The sequence below is a fragment of the Macrosteles quadrilineatus genome, unplaced genomic scaffold, assembly GCF_028750875.1.
Source record: "Macrosteles quadrilineatus isolate MER2022 unplaced genomic scaffold, UCM_ALF_1.0 Scaffold_3__2_contigs__length_128488019, whole genome shotgun sequence".
Taxonomy (NCBI): Eukaryota; Metazoa; Arthropoda; class Insecta; order Hemiptera; family Cicadellidae; genus Macrosteles; species Macrosteles quadrilineatus.
Window position 1 is genome coordinate 45,321,929 of NW_026542596.1, and position 19,147 is coordinate 45,341,075.

The 19,147-nt window shown below is 33.7% G+C and overlaps 2 protein-coding genes across 2 annotated transcripts in view; one reads left to right on the forward strand and one right to left on the reverse strand.

The window, feature by feature from the left end:
• Positions 1 to 10,575: 10,575 nt before the first annotated feature.
• Positions 10,576 to 11,274, reverse strand: LOC128989169 (uncharacterized). The gene has a single exon (XM_054411037.1). The coding sequence runs from the start codon at positions 11,272 to 11,274 to the stop codon at positions 10,576 to 10,578; it is 699 nt and encodes a 232-aa protein (XP_054267012.1).
• Positions 11,275 to 17,258: 5,984 nt separating this feature from the next.
• The window catches only part of LOC128989690 (uncharacterized), a 206,983-nt gene continuing 205,094 nt past the window's right edge, over positions 17,259 to 19,147 (forward strand). Inside the window, exon 1 of the mRNA XM_054411687.1 lies at positions 17,259 to 17,366. Within this exon, the coding sequence (XP_054267662.1) occupies positions 17,313 to 17,366 (54 nt within the window). The 5' untranslated portion in view covers positions 17,259 to 17,312. The remainder of the gene's footprint in view (positions 17,367 to 19,147) is intronic.

Below are 19,147 nucleotides of genomic sequence, written 5' to 3' on the forward strand. Positions count from 1 at the left end.
ACTACGTTAATCAACATCACTAATCCTTGCAATTCCGTGAAGAAGTCCACATACTCTTGGTTTAATTTGCGACGGAATGAAACAATGTTTGCTTGTAGCTGGATAATAAATGAGAGTACATGATCTCAGAAGGCAGGTCATCTCAAATGATGAAATAAACACGATCCTCTGCCTTAGTTGAGATTCTCACTACAATAATTAATCTATTATACACTGCTAAAGAGGTAGTCATTCATGCTCGTCTGTCTGTGTATTTGGTTCGGGTTAATTCAAAATAATTGTCTACATAAAGTAGGTTATGAACCCGTGGTATGATTATAAGATAGTTACGTAGTTTAAACACAAACATTTCAAATAGCTGGTACAAACCTACAAACACATGGTTTCAATGTAAAACAAAATCTATTGTTTGCAGTGATGTTGGTATCTCTGGTCATTGTGGCACATAAGAATCCTAGGAGGCTAGCGCCATCTTGGATTTGCCCACAATAAGAGCAAGGTTAGTGTTAAACAGCCACTGAAGAGTTATTTACTATCTCAAAATATATTTTCAGGTACCAGAGTGATTGTAATTTAAATAGCTAGTGCACTGTGGGATTAGAAACTTTCTTTGTAGTTTTTTTTAATTGTTTTATGAGTTAGAACGCATAGACTCTGAAGTGTAACACTATACTCGATTGTCTTAAAGTAGAGAATGTTTATTGTTTTCACATCAAACTGTAGTCAATAAAGAGGGGTGTTATTTTAACATTCAATGTTCATAATAAAAACAACTATAAGTGTTTTATTTCCGTGCCCAAGTACGATTTTGTAATGTTTACAATTCCTGGACAGAAGCCAACATAACCATGTAGTCTGTCTGGCGTTAAACCAATCTTGCAACAATGGGACAAATCACACAGTTTACACTTTTCAAAATAAATTACTTGTTTGAATAATTGTTTGATGCTACCCATTCGAAAAAATGAGTATTAAATAGTTGCAAAACTTAAAGTAAAGCAACTGTTTGGCAAACACTGTTATCTCTTAGCAATATACCAATAACATATACCAATAACACCATTAAAATTTATTAAGACATATGTAAATCTTGACCCATGCCTGCTGTTTTAATTTAAATAAATAGTCTTATGGTATTTGTATTTATGTACTACATTCACAAAATCTGGTATACATTTACATTATGCATGTATAGAACTAATATTTTTTTATTTTTGCAATAGGCCAACACTTGGTTATTACAAACTGTTGTCCAAATATTACAAACAAAATGCAAAAATATCTCTCTTTGACATTCTCAAACGTACAAACCTTGTCATCTATATTAGTGACGTCACGGAGATATCCGTTACCAAAACAAGTTTAAGGTCTTAAATTTGCCAAATTCGTAACTTTCATAATTTCCGCTTTACAACTCCTCCGCTTCAAGTTTGTCTGTTTGTTTACTTGTGAAATGCATCAAAATGTTCTAAAAAGTAACTATCCGAATTCAGATTCTTTGAAAGTAATATCCTTGACCAATAATACAACAGTCAATGGTATTATCATAGATTAAAGAAGTAGACAATACAACCTCAACTGGCAAATTAGTTATGTAAACTCCTAATATTAATATTACTGCTTATCGTGCTTAATACTGCTCGAAATAGTTTACCATGAAAGACCACAAACCTTTATTTCAATAACATAAAAATATTGAGAAGATAATTGTTGTACATTATTGTTACACTGTTTAAATTCTTTAAATGAAAACCCATGCAACTTATCCCCAAGGGGTGAGAATCAATTGAAAGAGGAGATAAGTTGGTTTTAGTTGACACCTCTCTGGTAAACATAGTTTTAAAATTAGCCTTTACAGATTTTTTTTAAATTTTAACTACGATCTTAGGAGTCAATAACTTTGCGTTGTTCAAGATTATTCAGTGAAAAAAGAAAATGAAAATGAAAATGAAGAAACTACGTAAAAAATTTAAATATGTAAATAGGCCTGGTTCAGTTTAGTGTATGATGACTACGCACCCGACGATGGAGTTATCTCCGAAACGGCCGTAGTGCTCAATTAACTCAGGATTGCGAAGACTGTAAGTAGCCTTTATATATTTGCGTTGTTGTTCACTATCAGATGACAGGTTTATCAATGGTTTTCCTAGTGCCGCTCGGGAAAAACATGCGGTCACGTTATTAGGCCTAATCATGCACAGTAAGCTTGATTACTGAGCAGAACATTTTATGTGATTCTTAAATATATTTTCCGTGTGATTTGCTTTTCGGATTTTCAAAATTTTTGTTTTAGAGTTTGAGTTTAAGTCAATATATTTATGTAGTTTGACAAAATAATAAGTTGAAATCAAAATGTATAAAGCAAATCACATCCGTGATTTCAATAGTTTTAAAATGATGTATTTTTTAAATTTTTTATCTTAATAAACAATGCTGTAATATAACTCAACCATTAAATTGTGTAATTAATTGTTCGCTACACTACTGTGAAATGACTGTGATTTCGTTGCATGTTTATCACATGGATATCCATCATTACATTGTTTACTAAGAAAAAAGAATGTTTACTATGCGAAAGTAATGTGTACTAGATGATTTCGCTGACTTAAACAAGCAAAGATTTGTCATTGTTTTGTCAACTTTTTCAATTTTCAGCAACCAAAACTATACAGCCAAAGTAAATATTGACTTTAAATTAAAGGCGTGACCTAAAATAAATAAATATCAAAAGTCTGTTTTAATCATTAAGAAAATAATATTAGTCTTTGTAGTACATAAAAAGTAACGTTCAAAACAAGAGTGAAAGTGGGTCTAAACATATTCTCGATCGTTAAAAGTGATCGGTTAATCTCGCAATTCAAACATGGTCTCAAAAATGTAATGACTCACGTTCTACTTTTTTTATGAAATATACTATAAAATTATAGTTAAAATCGGAAAATGTCTGTGGAGGCTAATTTTGTACCTATGTTTACCAAAGTGGTGTCAAAGAAACCTTTAGAATCTTTTTTTTTCAAATGATTCTCACCCTGTGATGATAGGTTGTATGATTTTAATTCATAGAGTTTCAAAAGCGTAACAATAATCTAGAGTTAGTGGTATCCTGTAATAATGTTACAGATAACTAAACTAAAAGATGGATTTTCGTACGAGGTATTGTAAGCATTATGAAATCAGTATTCACTGTACTATGGTGACATGGCGCCCTATCTGGCTCACCTCCAAAGTTCTCTCCCATATTACTCAGAACTCAAAAATATATTGTCGTCTATTTATTATGCTTCAGTTTGCTTAAACTTAATGCATTATTCGCAGTCATAATGCTCATACGTTTAGGTTTTTGGGGGAATGCAATGATTGTGTGGTGGTTATTACTATTTTGGCTGAAAGAATGATTTTAGTTGTCCCTAGAGAAAATGAGATACTTGAACATTCTGAACAAGCAAGATACTAAGGGCTAGCATGTTTTCTAATTTATTTTTCTAGTAACTTATACTGTAGTAAACTACGTGCCAATATTCAAATTACAATAACAATTACGAAGTAATTCTAATAATTTAAAAAAATATTATACAGGAAATATTCAACATAGGCCCTAATCTCACCACTTATTACCAAAATAACAACATTAGTAGATATTTATTTTCATAAAGTCATTACAAAGTTCATTCATTGGGAGTTATCAAAAAAATAGATTTTGCTATTTGTAAAGCTCACGATTGAGACAAGTGTTATATCTTTTAGTCCTACATATCAAATGTAACTGTTTGTTTTAATACAAAATAAATAGCATTTTAATACAAAATATTTGTAACATTTTCAATTAATCAAGTCAACATTCACAATATTACATTCACGAGTTTACCTTAAAGTAAATCGAAATGATATAGAGTATTGCATTTTAATAATGTACAATTTCTTGGACAAAATAATTACATTATTATTAAAATATACATCTTAAACTCATTACTATGATATTTTGAAAGTAGAAATACACTAAGTTACAATAATATGTCTCTTAATAATGTAACCGATTCACTTAAAGAACGTTAAAAGAGAAAACTTGGACAAATTAGGATTACGTTAAAACTTATGAACTATAACTCCCCAAAACGGTAACTCTAGATGATTTAAGGTTGGAAACAGCCAAAGGACCAAAACTAATTATTACTAGTGACTTTGCAGGCGAGAGTCATGTCTGGTCAGTCGGGCGCCGGTTATTGAAACAAGTGTGTTTGTGCTAACTGCGCCAGTTAGCAGATTATAGATTACACTGCTGTTGAATGTTGGAAAACCTAGGTTACCAAATATCACTTTAGATCAAGGTGTATTGTATACAGTGCTACATGGCGTACTTTACATGGCTTGCCAACGCTAGTTTAACTTTATATAATCAAGAGCTTAACAACTTCATATCTTCATCGTACGTATTGTGATGATTTGGATAGCTTTGCAACTTCTCATGTGTAAATATTTGTTTTAGGAAAATGTCTTTCCAAACTTAATTTATATCCATCCAAAAAATTTCAAAGTGGTATCGGATGAAATTAACATCCTTAACTTTTTCCACATAGTCAATGTTTACGAGAAACTTTCTCCTGGATGAAAGTAAGAGTATTGTATTGAGGACCAGGTCGATCTATCAGACCTCATGTGGGTCAAGTGGACATTGTCCGCTACTTTACTTGATTTATTGTGTTTGCAAGTTCGATTTATTTGTTTGTTTCCTTTCTCCTAGTATAAACAATGATTATGTTTCTATAATATAACCTTTGGCTTTTAAGTTCACTGAATGGAAACTATTATATGTAAAAGTAAATTAACGTATGTAGAATAAAATAGTATTGTTGACATAAAAATTTTCCTGTTTAATTTATAATTTTGTAGACCTTGAGAGGATGTATATTTTAATAAATACAATTCTTTAAATATCGAATTTTTATTTGAATTCAGCAGACCAAAATATGCGTAATATACTTCCAACTTTTCAAACATTGCACTAGCAGTAAAAACTATGAATAATTACCGTGATCTAACTTAACTTTTGGCTCGAATTTACACAATCTTCATTATGATGTTGAATAACTTAATTTAGATATATTTTGTAGCTAATGTGCTACTTACATTTTTGGAGAAGCCTTTTAATTTCATTGACTCAGGGGACCCTCCAGCACCTAAGCTTTACTAATACTTGCAATGAAGAGGAGTTTAAGAATAAAGACGCTTGAATAGAAAAGAAGGGGCTCTGTGATATGACACAGAGATGATGTAATAAAATTATGACCGTTTAAAAGTTTCTCAATAATTTAGATTGTATTATTGATATGTGTCACAGATTTAATATACAAAATAACTTTAAGCATACATAAGAACGGTTCAAAATATATAACACAAGAACGTTCGTTTGCCATACCTAGGAAAATTGAGTAGACTACAATTATTTTTATTATGTTAGTACTATTATGCTAGCAAAGCAATAACTTATTATACAACCTGATCACACACAGTTTGAAGCCAGCACGTCCAGCGAGTCTCGTGAAAGATTGAATCTCTCCATTTGTGAAGTGGTTGGTTATTCACTGTATAGGAAGCAATCCATTTGCTTCAAGGGCGCTTTTATTTTGATACAAGGAGTTGTAGGTCCTTAAGTTATGTAAGATGGTTTTTTTGCACTCTTAGATTTTACAACTAAATGAAATACATATTTCTAAATTTTTCATTATAGGATATTGTAGAGTTGTGTTTGTACTGTAATCAAAATGTATGTTGATTAATTTACGTTGATTTGTTTCAGAATTGAATACGATAATTCTTTGTAATCAAAATAAAGTTATAAAAATATCATTACATAAATTATATACTAGATATGATGAGAGACTTCTTCAAAGTATTAAACTTCTATATGTTAAACGTGATATGATAAATTCAATTTATGATTAATCCCCAGCTTATAAATTTGTAATCAATTAAATTTCAGGATATTGGTTTGCAGCTTTATTTCACGGAATCATAGTTATTACTTTTTTTACCATCGTACATCATAAATTGGTTTAGAAATTGGAATTGGATATGAAAGAACGTAGCTCTGGTTGGAATATATATCTCAAACCTTTTACAAAGCAACGATATACATCATAGCTTTGTAAAAAATGACGGAGAGTATAGAACTTTGGAGGAGGGCCAGATGAGGCTCCAACATTACAGTAGGCTACGGTGAATACTAATACTTTATACTACCTTGTATGGTAAAAATGTATTTTTGCGTATTTATCTGCTGCAAAATTACTGGATGCCCATAAGTATTAACATTACCTAATCCTTGCAGTATTTAGCGGAACTTTCATACGTATCTACAATTATTCTTCCATTAATTAATTTCCAAATTTCATAAAGTTATAGATATTAAATAGAATAAAGTTGTGTCTCTATTAAATTCATATTCCTCCCGTCCTACTGATCATATCTTTATAATTCACGTGTTATTTCGAAGCTTATGATCTAGCAGAGTGGCGAATGGTAAGAAAAAATGTCATTTGATTTAGGGCTTTGTCCCAATAGCGTTTAATTTATTTCTAGAGTTCACTTTCAAAGATCGAGTGAGGCTGATCAACTTTCTTTACAACTTAAGACAGTAAAAATGCTGCACAGATCATCTCAATCCATTCTACGCTCATCCTTCACTCATATTTGGCTTAAAATACGCACCTAGGTGGCGTCCCCATCTCGATAATCAATAATTAACAATTGTTATTCATTGTGACCCTTGATTGGAATTCAACTACAGTTGCTAGTAGTACATTTATGATGTGGCTGCATACAATGACCTGACGAAGTTCTAAGAAACTAAACTAGTTGTTATACCAGCAACTGTGGTTGGATAGTTAATCCTTTTATTTTATTATTTAATAATTAGTTGTAAAAAAGAGTTGTACTTAAGGAAAGCTGATCCTTCAGTTGAATTTTTAACCACAGTCAGATAGTAAACAAGGGACACAGTTTAAGGAAATGGACTACACAACTAGCCGAGACTTCAATGTGGCTGAGAATAAATTTGGTGATAATTGTACCCTGATTGAGGCACGAAAATGTAATTTATTCAGAATCGGTAAATTAGTATATTTATTCACTTAATTATAAACAAGCATAATCTTTTAAAGAAGTATTGCAGTATTTGGTACGCATATTATACGGGTTTTGAACCCTATTGAAAAGCGTAATGGGTGCAAGGGTCCTCTCCTATTTTGTTAATTTTTGCAGTAGGTCGACGAATAGGTACAGTATATTTAAAATACTGTATGTTTCTTAATAAATACATGATTTTAATTCAGGTAAACCTCTATTTAGAGTGGGTTTCTAAACAGAGAACATTCTAATCACAGCATTTCCATTTGAAATTACTTAAAAAGTTCCATACAATTCTGTGATGGCTTGGCGTAGTGCTTTGACTGCTTTGTGTGAAATAATTGTGGCGCGCACCTTTGCTCAGTTCTGGCGGGTAAGTATTGTTGTTTTTTGGATAAATTTATCTTCAATACAAGAACCTGGGTAATAAATAAAACGCCATAAGGTGTTATAGAACCAGAGTGGTACTAGTCGGTCCTTTAATGGTTAACTGTATTGTTTTATTTATGTTTAGTTATAATAATATTACATTCAAAAACAAAACATATATTTTTGAATGTATTTATTTTACGATTCCCCTTAATTAGTCCAACATCATCATCTACTATTGACATAATGAACGGAGTGAGATTAACCGATAATCTTTAAATGTCATTTATGCATTTCGCAAATAAACATATAGAGAATCTTGAATTGGAAGGGCATTTAAAGGGAAATCATTAAAGCTACGGATTTGGCAACGAAGACCTTTAACTTGTAACCTAAATTTGATTCCCAATATTTCTTCAACAGATTAACCGTAACACAAAACAGTTTTTGAAAAGGATTAGTTTATCATGCATATCTAAGTTTTCAAAACTAATTAAAAAGGTTCTTTATGAATTTACGCTATTAAGATATTCAAGGACATGTATTAATTAATTTAACAAATATAATCGTAGTTTCTTAGTACATTAAATTTAACACAGCCAATTAATTTCCTTCACTCCAAAACAAAAACACAAAACATTGTTTTTAAACCATCATAAAGCAATAACCCAAACCGAAATTCAAACAAACCATTCTTTCAAAAATATGTAAACTGTATGATTTGTCCTATTGTTGCAAAGTAGGTTTGGCGCCACACAGGTTACATGTTGATGTTGGCTTTAGTTCAGGAATTGAATAATTTTCTTAATTGCCATTTACTGACAAAATATTTATATCACTATTACCATAAGCAATGATATAAAACATAGCTCATATCCACTAAAATCCGTGTTTTGTACAAAAATATACAACAATTTCATTGTTTTGACGTTGTTCAAAACTCGTGAAAATTAATATACAGGGTGAGTTTTAATTGTCCCCCCCAAATTTTTTCTACATTTTTTTCAAATATCAATACCAGACCACTTCCAAACATTGTTTGGTAGTAAGTACTTCATTTTGACAAGGTGGTCATTTCTGGCCGCCATCTTGGATCCGCCATATTGGATTCAAAAGTAAGGGTGGAGTTGTGACCCATTATTTCGAACTCGATTTTTACCCTGAGTACAATTCCGCAAACCGTTTTTAAAAATCTTGATTCATTCTAAAGTTATGAGGCCTTTTTAAAACTTTATTTTTAGCCCATTTTAACATTGTGCTTGTACAAACTAAGACCATAATCTCAAAATAGTGCTAGATAAAGATAAGTATACACTACCAGTCATTGCCAACCTATTTCCACTTGGTTATGAATGATGTATTTTTTTCGGCCGCCATCTTGGATCCGCCATTTTGAAATGTGATAAATTATTTTAAATATAAAAGGGGCGACCCATCATTTCGGATTACTTTTTTAAGCTGAACTCAATTCCATAATCCATTTTTCATTTTCATATTTTGATTTTTAAATATTAACATTTTTAACAAAAATATTGCAATGTTTCAGAAATAAAACTTGATAACAAAAAATTAATTGCGGCATTGAGTTTAGCTTAAAAAAGTAGTTCAAAATGATGGGTCACAACACACCCTTCATATTTAAAATAATTTATCCCATTTCAAAATGGCGGATCCAAGATGGCTGCCGAAAAAATACATCAGTCGTAAATAACTGAAAATAGGTTTACAATAACTGGGAGTGTATACTTATCTTTATCTAGCACTATTTTGAGATTATGGTCTTAGTTTGTAAATGCACAATGTTAAAATGGGCTAAAAATAAAGTTTTAAAAAGGCCTCATAACTTTAGAATGAATCAAGAATTTTAAAAACGGTTTGCGGCATTGTAATCAGGGTAAAAATCAAGTTAAAAATAATGGGTCACAACCCAACCTTTACATTTGAAAAAAATATTTTGCATCCAATATGGCGGATCCAAGATGGCGGCCGGAAATGACCACCTTGTCAAAATTAAGTACTTTCTACCCAACAATGTTTGGAAGTGGTCTGGGATTGATATTTGAAAAAATGTAGAAAAAAGTTGGGGGGGGGGCAATTAAAACTCACCCTGTATGACATTGTACAAAAATAATTTTAAATTATGGACATGCTTGATATTCTTATACCTAACAATTTATTGATCTGTTACACTGAACTGAACCACTTTCTTTTGAACTAAAAGTGGTTCAACTTTAAAGACAGACTTGTTTCCATCTATACAATTCAATAATAGTTTGTCTATGTAGTTCATCCATCTGAGATCGTAGTTCAAAATGTTATTGTGAACGAAATCCTAATGAAATATTTGAATGTTGCACATGTGGCATACGTATGGAAGTGACGTGTAAATGCATCATAAAGAGTGTACGTCAATTTACAAGGAGTAGTGAAACCTAAACCAATAACTTTATAAACAATGGCAGCGATAGTTTTAACTAAGGCAGAGGCTCTGGTTTATTTCATCATTAGCGATGACCTGGCTTGTGAGATCATGTACTCTCATTCATTATCCAGCTACAAGCCAACAAAGAGTCTAGCCTTTCCACTACTAATTAAATCTAAAGTATGAGGCGGACTTTACAGAAAGTATTGGTCGTTAACAAAGCTTTGAATTAGTCCAATCCAAGAACCAGTGATCTCAACAAAGAATAATGATAATATACAATATTATGTAATGTAGAACGCCGTAAGTGCTTTCAATGCACGTTCCATAACCTACAAAAGATAAAGGATAGATATATTTAATTACGAAAAATGAAATAAAACATTTAATAAATAATTAATATATTTTGGACAAAATTTATCTCAGTATTGTAGGCCGAAGAATGATAAAACCAACACATCTGTTGAATCGTAACATTGCATACATCGCTAACTTATGTTGTGATTGTTAAATTTACCATGAATATTTTTAATAACTGCAATTCGTTTAGTGCTTACAGGAACAATTAATTACAAAAACTAATTAGGAGGCTTATACTCGTATATTTCAAATATTTCTAGGTATAATTTTCTCAGGTACCTACAGTTAAGGGAAATTTGTACTTAAAAGGAATGTTGAACACCACGGTCCCATTGTTTGTGATTATGTAAAGCTGCCAAGTGATGCCCTCCAAAGTAATGTTCTCCGAAGTGATGTTCCTCGTGGTCATAATGCTGGTGGACATGGACCGGGATATGAACCGGAACCTTGACTGGATACGGCACCTCCTTCTCCACCGGGTAGGGAACCTTCTTCTCTACGTAGACGGGGTAAGGCTTCTCCACAGGGTAGGGGACTGGCTTCTCAACTGGCACCTTGATGGGATAAGGAACTTTCTTCTCGACGGGGTAAGGCACGTGTTTGACAACAGGAACGTGATAGGGGACAGGCCGGGGGACATGCACCTTGACCGGGTAAGGGATGTGTTTCTCTACAGGATAGGGCACCTTCTTCTCTACGTAAACGGGGTAAGGCTTAGGTATATGTACGGGGACTGGCCTCACCACAGGCACTTTTACAGGGTAAGGAATCTTCTTCTCGACAGGGTAAGGTTTAGGGATGTACTCCTTGACTGGGTAATGCACTTTCTTCTCCACAGTCACAGGGTACGGTACCTTCTTCTCCAAGTGGACCGGGTACGGCACCTTCACCTCCTTCTCTATCGTGATGGTCTTCACCTCGTGGTGGTGGTGGTTGCTGAAGTCATGTCCCTCGACTATGATGGTAGTCAACACCAGTAACAGCGCCAGTAGACTCTGCATGTTGCTGTACTGTGGTCGTGGAGATGAGTGTAGCAATGGAAAATGACCGCAGGCTTATATACTAGTGTTATGCGAGTTATCTAACACAGCCTTATGACATCCGTTCAGCTAATACTCGAGAGTTGTGATATAACATGTATATAATATTAGGAAATATTGTTTGTTATTTATATGTACGGGGGTGAACTCGTTTTCCTTAAACATTGAGCAAAAAAAAAAAAAAAAAAAACCGCAGTTTGCCCATAGAATTTAAACAGTGCAAGTAAACTTGTCATCCTCAACAAACTCATAATTACAAATAATGAAATAATTGTATTTTATTTTAGCTGTTTTTTTATTATTTCGTACTCCATAAAAAAATCATTAAACGTGGCTTAAAAATCACTCCCCTCACCCGGCTTTACCAATAATAAATAATAAATAAACCAACAATAAACCGAGTTTGTCGGAGGGGGCTCATCACTTTTTTCTTCTAAATTTCAAATTTCTCTCTCCTTTTCATTCTTTTTCTGAGCCACAACTGCCTTTTACAGTGGTGTTTACTACTTTAAAACAAACATGGCATTTACTTTATTACTTTATTACACTTATTATATTTATTATTTACTTTATTTACATTTACTTTGTAGTAAACATTGTAGACAAACATGGCAACTGACTTTTATTGAACGGAAATAATGTGAAAATAAACTTTGTGGTGGAGCAGAGTAGAAAATGTAAAATCTGCAAATCATTTAAAATTAGATACAAATTTGGACTTTGGTCTATTATCAGGCGTATAGTAATATATATCTAAAAAAAGGTTAACTGATATATATATCTATGACACAAATATTGCTTTGCAGTTTGACGTGGTTTTAATTTCCAGTTTCAAAAGATTGACTGAATCGTTGTAAAATTACAGATAGTTGTTCATAATACTGAAGCCGCGTTTACACAAGGCCAACAGGCGGGCATTTTACTGGACAGGTTACATGCTTCTAGTGTATTCCAAGTTGAGGCAGGTAACCTGCTCGCCAACTGTCCTCATGTAAACGTTAAATGTCATTTGTAACTCGGATGTCATGGCCACTTTAAACTTGTGAGATTTTGGAGTCAAAATTAATAATGTCTGAAATATAAAGGAAAATAAATAAAAGGGAATAGAATTCAAGAAAGGGAGAGGAGGGAAATCATGAATAGTCCCTAGGCAGCAACTGGCTACATCGACCATAGTCTGTTAGCTAATTGTTAGTCACCTGAGTCATGTGAGCCACCAGATGTAGCTGAAAGTCTGTACAACGAGCCAGGAGACAGAGCCAAGTATACCTAGCCAGACGTTACAAATAGTGTTACGAGCCAGTCATTGTTAGTCTACACTGTGTGGGTCCGTGAAATAGATAGATCTAGATTATACCCTAATTTTCAGAATAATTCGGTATCTAAATCTTAGTGATTGTCACCTGTTCGTGTACTTGATTATACCTTCTACCCTGTGTAAAGCCTTGCTCTACTTAGTAGGTATAGGTACTTTAAACTCAAGTTTTAGAAAACTTTTAGCGTCAAAAACTAAATTAAAATTTTTCATAATGTCATGTTTGTTGCTTCTAACACCACACCACAGTATGTACCAAAAACATACAGCAAATAATATGCAAGAGCATAAAGAACTGAAGTAATTACTGTAAAAAAACTATTTTTCCTGAAAGATGACGTGGTTGATAGACGTAAGTGGTGATATTTGAAAATGTTTGTTTTATTCTTTGAAGTACGTCTAAAACCTCTGTTTGATACAAATTTAAGTACCTATTAGTTTCATACTACTCATTGAGGTCATACTACTGTATCCCCCGTGGTGGTAGCGAGAATCACTTTTAGGTCAGATGCAGATCACTAGTCACTCCGTTGTCGTTGGTGTTGCACCTTTCCTAAGTCATGTTAAGTTTTATTGTTTTCCTACAGTAAAGGATTTGGGTTTTCATTAAATGTGCAATTTATAAGTATATATCCCAATATTTAATACAATTGTAAGTATTTTCCGTTAAATATTCCTTCTTGGTTCTAAATTCTTTGACGCATTTGAGTGAAACATTTTCGGGTCAAACATCAATAAATTGTTAAGGTTTTACGCTGTTTGTATAACAATAGTACGTAACAAACTTAAGTTTTGATGAAAATCGTCACTAGGTATCTGTTTGGTTCAAGTCATTTCTTAAAATTAAAGCCAGAGTTCTTAATAGAATCAAGTTTAACGAATCAGATATACATATAATATGTTGCACTATTTATTCGACGCTAAATCAAAACTTAGGCTTCGGGTCCCTATATTATTTTAAAGATAAAAACAGTTCCTACTTAACCTATGTCAAATAGTTCCTCGACTACTCAGTTGAAATTACTCTTATTTTCCATAAATAAATCATTACTTTCAAAGATTTCAAGTTTGTAAACACCTAGTTAAAAAGTTACTTTTTCGTTTTTAAGTTTGTGTAGTGTAAGTTTTAACAACGTGTTGTAGATGTTGCAAGCGTTGAAAATATTGTTTCGTAACGAAGCATGTGAAATGATTATATTAAAATTCGTGTACAACTATTACAGATCATAAAAAATATGGGGACCTATATAGTATAAAGCTACAGTGTATTTATTTAGTACAATCACATACTAAAGAGAGTGGTCTATCTTTGGCACAATAAAACTCTATACCGGCATATTCCTAATATTTAATTCCCACTCCACTTTCCCTGATCAGTTTCTCCGGTCCAAACGAAGTGTCCCAACTTCCCTCATCTCCTCGATGTTTACCTTTGCCTAAGTCCACGCTGTAGGCCGTCGGTCACAGCCTATTAATATTCAATCGCTCCAACTACTCCATAATGTATTATGCCTTGCAACTTAAACTTCAGTTTAGCTTAGCAACCTTACTCTAAGCTTTGGTGTATAAATATGTATATACCAAAGCCTAGAACAAAAGTTGATTTTCAATGTTTCCAACATTGGTGGATTGTTAACACATCTACTGAATATATCTTTTGTCCGTGATTGAGAGTGATTTCGAGATAATATGTAAACATGTCACTAATGAGTTGCACTGATGTTATAAAATGTTTCAACTTTGAACTTGTGCTGATGAGTGAAAACAGATTTTTTTCATTAGCATAAAATTCGTACAAATACTCTTTAAAATAAATTGCACAATTAATTTCAAAGTCTTTACCTGTATTTTGGAACTGTCTTCGCTGAACATAGATGATTTTAAATTAAACTTATCCCTATCTTGAGTTTATTTTTTTTTTGTAAGTTATTTCAAATGGAAAGTGTCTTCCATAATAATTTACGTAGTATTTTCTAACCTTTTCATCCTAGACCGTTACACTGTATGAAACATTTCAGGCTAGGCCTAGGGTAACGGCATACACACACATAAAAGTCATAATTGATTGGAGGGATTTGAACCCAAGACCTTGAGAACCGAAGCTCTTCGCTCTTCTACTGGACTAGCTCCGTTTAGGCAACTTAATAGATTATTTACGTTGACTATACTTGAGATAAGGAGAAAAGTGAATGTCTTACTCGTTTACATTAGTTACAATATGTTCTAATCTGAAAAAGAAACACATTAACATATAAATACCACAAAAGCGATCCAAATGGAAAAACTCCAATCACCTTCCAATCGTGATCCATTACAACGATAATAGTACAAGAAAGGTCATCAAGATAATAGTTGACAAGCAATAGTCATTCACCATTCGGAATTGTCTTTGTACGGTATAATGACACTAAACAAGGGAAATTACTTTAGAACCGTCAATTTGCATCTAAAATGTCGCTTAAGCATAAATTGAGGTTCGACGTAACATTTGATTACCGCTTGTTCAGCTTTCTCGTCCATATTCAGGTCATGGAGTCGACAGAGACGATCTCGACAAAACAGAAAATCTGATGACACTTAATAATCGGTTCGGATTGTGTAATAGATGCTTTTACACCCAGTATAGCTATGAATGGCTAAGGTGGACAGCTACGAAGGTTTTTGATAATTATGAAACCAAAATAAGCGTGGATTGCGAAAGAAAGAGATTGAAGCTTTGAAGGTTGGAAACAGTAAGGTCTGTAACTATAAGATTGTTAAAATTAAGATAAGATTCAGGATTTATTTCTGATATTAAGCGGTTTACAACAGGCTTAGTCAAATATGTTCTAAGTTAAATTAATATTTCAGTCTTTTCATTAAAAATCAAACATAAAAATAGTCCACTGCAAACCAAACTAACAGCACTTCCGTCAAAACTTCAAACAGCAAAAAATTAATCGTCAAACAAACATTTCTTCCAGTATACATACAACAATTTAGGTAGGTATTTAAATTTGGTGCAGTCAAGGCATAAAAAAAAAACTCGCCAAACTGGTAATATGGGTTCAACTCAAGCCAATTGTTCATTGTTGTTCACGATGGATATGAATTTGGATCTTTGGGAACGTACAATACCAGGGAGGTAATTTAAAAACTTAACACCTGTAACAGGAAAGCAGTTTTGAGATCTACTTCATCTATTACTGCTTATGTACATTTGAGCGATTTCCGCTCATGTAAGAGTGAACATCCTTATTATATACAAGAACAGACAGAAGATTATTGTAGGTAAATCTGTTTTACCACAAACAATAGACTAACTATTAAAAGATTCTATTAATTTATTTTTCCAGAAACCAAAATAAAGGATAGCTGTGATAGAAATGGATGATCGTTTGTAAATTATTTTAAATTTTGTCTTAGAATTACAGAAGATCAACAACCGTAAACTACGATATATAATTAGGTAAATAAGTCAGTAAATGATTGTTTCATTGCTACAAATAATACTGCAGTACTGCATTTCACACAGGCAGTCAGTTATATTTAAGATGTTTCTTAAAATTGTATTTTGTTTACATTTGGTGTCAAATAGGTCACCAGTATGATAACAAATAATAGTAATATTCGTTTAAAAAAAGATCTTGATAAAGTTGTAACCCAAAATGTGTTGGTGTGAAACCATTGTTATGATAATTAAGATTATCGATTATTATCTTTATACCTAATTAGATATCAATTTGTATCATATTAATTGTATTTAGTTTACAGGGAAAATATCCTTATACACAAAAATAAGGACCTAATTTAAGAAATGTAACGACTAAGTTAAGTAACAAATAATGTATGCCCAGATGCGTATTGAAAGACAGTAATTGCTTGTAAATGTACAGTAGAATCCTACATTAAAAAGTCTAAAGCCGGTTATTTACTGGTGCTTTAACACTAATACCGTTCACATAGGCTGACGTTAACCGAAACCCCCGGTCTGTGAGACCCCATTTGAAAAATAATGGACCCCGCTTAGAAACACACAAACCGAAACCCTCGGTCTGTGAGACCCCGCTTTAAAATACACTCCTAGGCGCGTAGTCGGCGAGCGGAGAGAGGAACGCGGAGAGCGGACTCCACTTGTCTTAGGCAATTTAATGTTACTGTTTTCCTAGAAGCGGAGCGGAATGCCATGTTAATTTCAATTCCGCTCTCCGCGTTCCTCTCTCCGCTCGCCGACTCCGCGCCTAGGAAAACCCAGCTTAACGCTGGGCTTTCGGACATGTTATGAACAGACGACCTGTCAGGTCACGGCGGCACCCATGCAAAATGAACAAACGATATATCAATAGGTAGGGGAGGAAAAGGGGGGAAGGTATTGGGGGAATGGAATCTACCAAGAAAACAGTACTACTACTACTGTAAATCTACCAGTAAATATACTACTGTAGTGTATCGTTGTCCAAGTCAAGTCAGTCCAGTGATAACACAGATACCGGTAGTTCCGCGAGACGCCACATGTAGCGCTAGTGTCGCTCATTGTTGGATTGTTGTTGTTGCGCTTCAGCTTCAGTCGTCTGCTAGCCGTGCCGGGGAGAGGATGTAGATTCTGCCTCGGCGTCGTTGTTTGGTTTTGCGATGTGAAACAAAATCCAGTTATTGTAGTGTGTGTTTCTTGTTTCTAGTGAACTAAGTGACTGTGCCTCATACCATGGATACTAACACGATCATCGAAGGGACAGTCAAGTTCCGCGATGGAAAAAAGGTAAAGTTTTAACTTGTTTAACCTTGGTTATAATTAACGGAAGAATTACAAGTGGTTGTACCGGGGAATGCTACGAAAATAATCACATTACAATTGAATTATGTAGAAGTAACAACAAACAATCTGTATGTTTACTATTGTTATGCAACTCCCTTTACTGTGCCACTGTGGTGTTGTGTTGGTTAAGTTTATTATAGGCCTACCTCTACTACTTTTGGACTAGACCATTTGACTTTGACTTAAACTACCGAGCGTAAATTTTGTTGTCCGTCGTAAGATTTCATTTTGAACTTTATACAGTCTTCTTGCAAAACGATTAATTAATTGTTACGCTGTTTGAACTCTTATAAATGAAAGCAAACTTATTGAACATTTCCTTACACAGCTTATTTTAGATATAAACAACTGTACGATGGACAAGTGCCAGGAATAATACTCCTTCATACCTTATCTTTATTCTGTTATGATAAAAATAAGATTTCACCATCTTTACAAAGCTAAAGAGAAACGTTTTTCTTTTCTTTTAACAGCTATGTAAGAAATTGAGGACGAAATTCATTTCTTTCATGATGCACCCTACCAAAGGATTGAAGATTGAATTGAATGGTTTTTACGCACTATCCTTATGTGTAAAACTAAATTTCTCTTGGCACATTCTGTATCTTTAACCCTGTTTTTACACTCTCGTAAAATGTTAGACGTAAAAAATTACTATTCAATTAAGAGAAGGCCTAGGGCTTATCTTAACGAAATAGGCTACGTAAGTTACTCAGTAAAGTCCTTGTTTTGCTAAACTACTTAAGTACCGTATTTCCCTTTATCATAACTACGTTAACCACCTGGGAGGATTTCGCTAGAATACTACGCCATTGATTTTAATTTCACCCGTTTGCTCCTCACTACAGTGCATATCCTCCATTATGAAGTAGTTACCCGGTGATGTGAGAGTATCCTACAGTAGTGCTGTGATAGGCTATTGTTCGGTAAAGTATTTCCTGCGCTGTCCGGATTGGCGGGAACCACGGCCGTTTACCTCCAAATTGCGGGCTTGGTCTCGTTCACAACACAACCACGGTCAGCTCTCATGTGTGAGTGAATATTTGCAATTCACTAACTTTAATCATCCGTCTGATCTGTTGCGTTGCAAAGGAAAAATAAGAATCATACATAACATGTTAGTGAGGATATTTTACCCTTTGAGATGCAATGTGTATGCATTGATTATTAATGCCAACCCTAAAATGATTGTTAATTTAGTCATCGAAGAATTGTAAAACATCGAAAAAAGATAATATTCGAGTGGATACAGTAGTCGACAAGTAAGTAAGCTTGTCTAGTGGTAGCGCAGACTTCGGTCCCCGAGGTCTCAGGTTCAATCCCAACAAATGCCCCAAGTTTGGATTTCCGATAGTACCGTCAACCCTCAGGAGCGCTACAATACGACACTTCCGGATGAAGCACCTTGGAACCCGCCCAGGGACACACAGAATACAAATTCCTATTCTATGTTCGCTGGACCCGCCCCTTCCAGGAGAAGAAAAAAAAAATTGTTCGTCTGCTATCACGATCCAGAGAGGGTCAGAAGTTTTTCGGTATGTAGGTTGAATACTGGGCCCAATTTTTCTTGATCATCGTGCTCGTGTAAAATTGTTTAGGAAAAAATATCTTACTTAGGAGAAAAAAAGTTGTCGTCTAATTCATTGTCATGTCTGTGTTGAAATCGAATCTAATATACACAACTCCTAAGCTCATAGTTTAATACGATTGGTGTAAAATTACTT

Bases quoted from the DNA above. Each gene is read 5' to 3' on its own strand.
- LOC128989169 (XM_054411037.1), bottom strand. From the start codon at position 11,274: ATGCAGAGTCTACTGGCGCTGTTACTGGTGTTGACTACCATCATAGTC.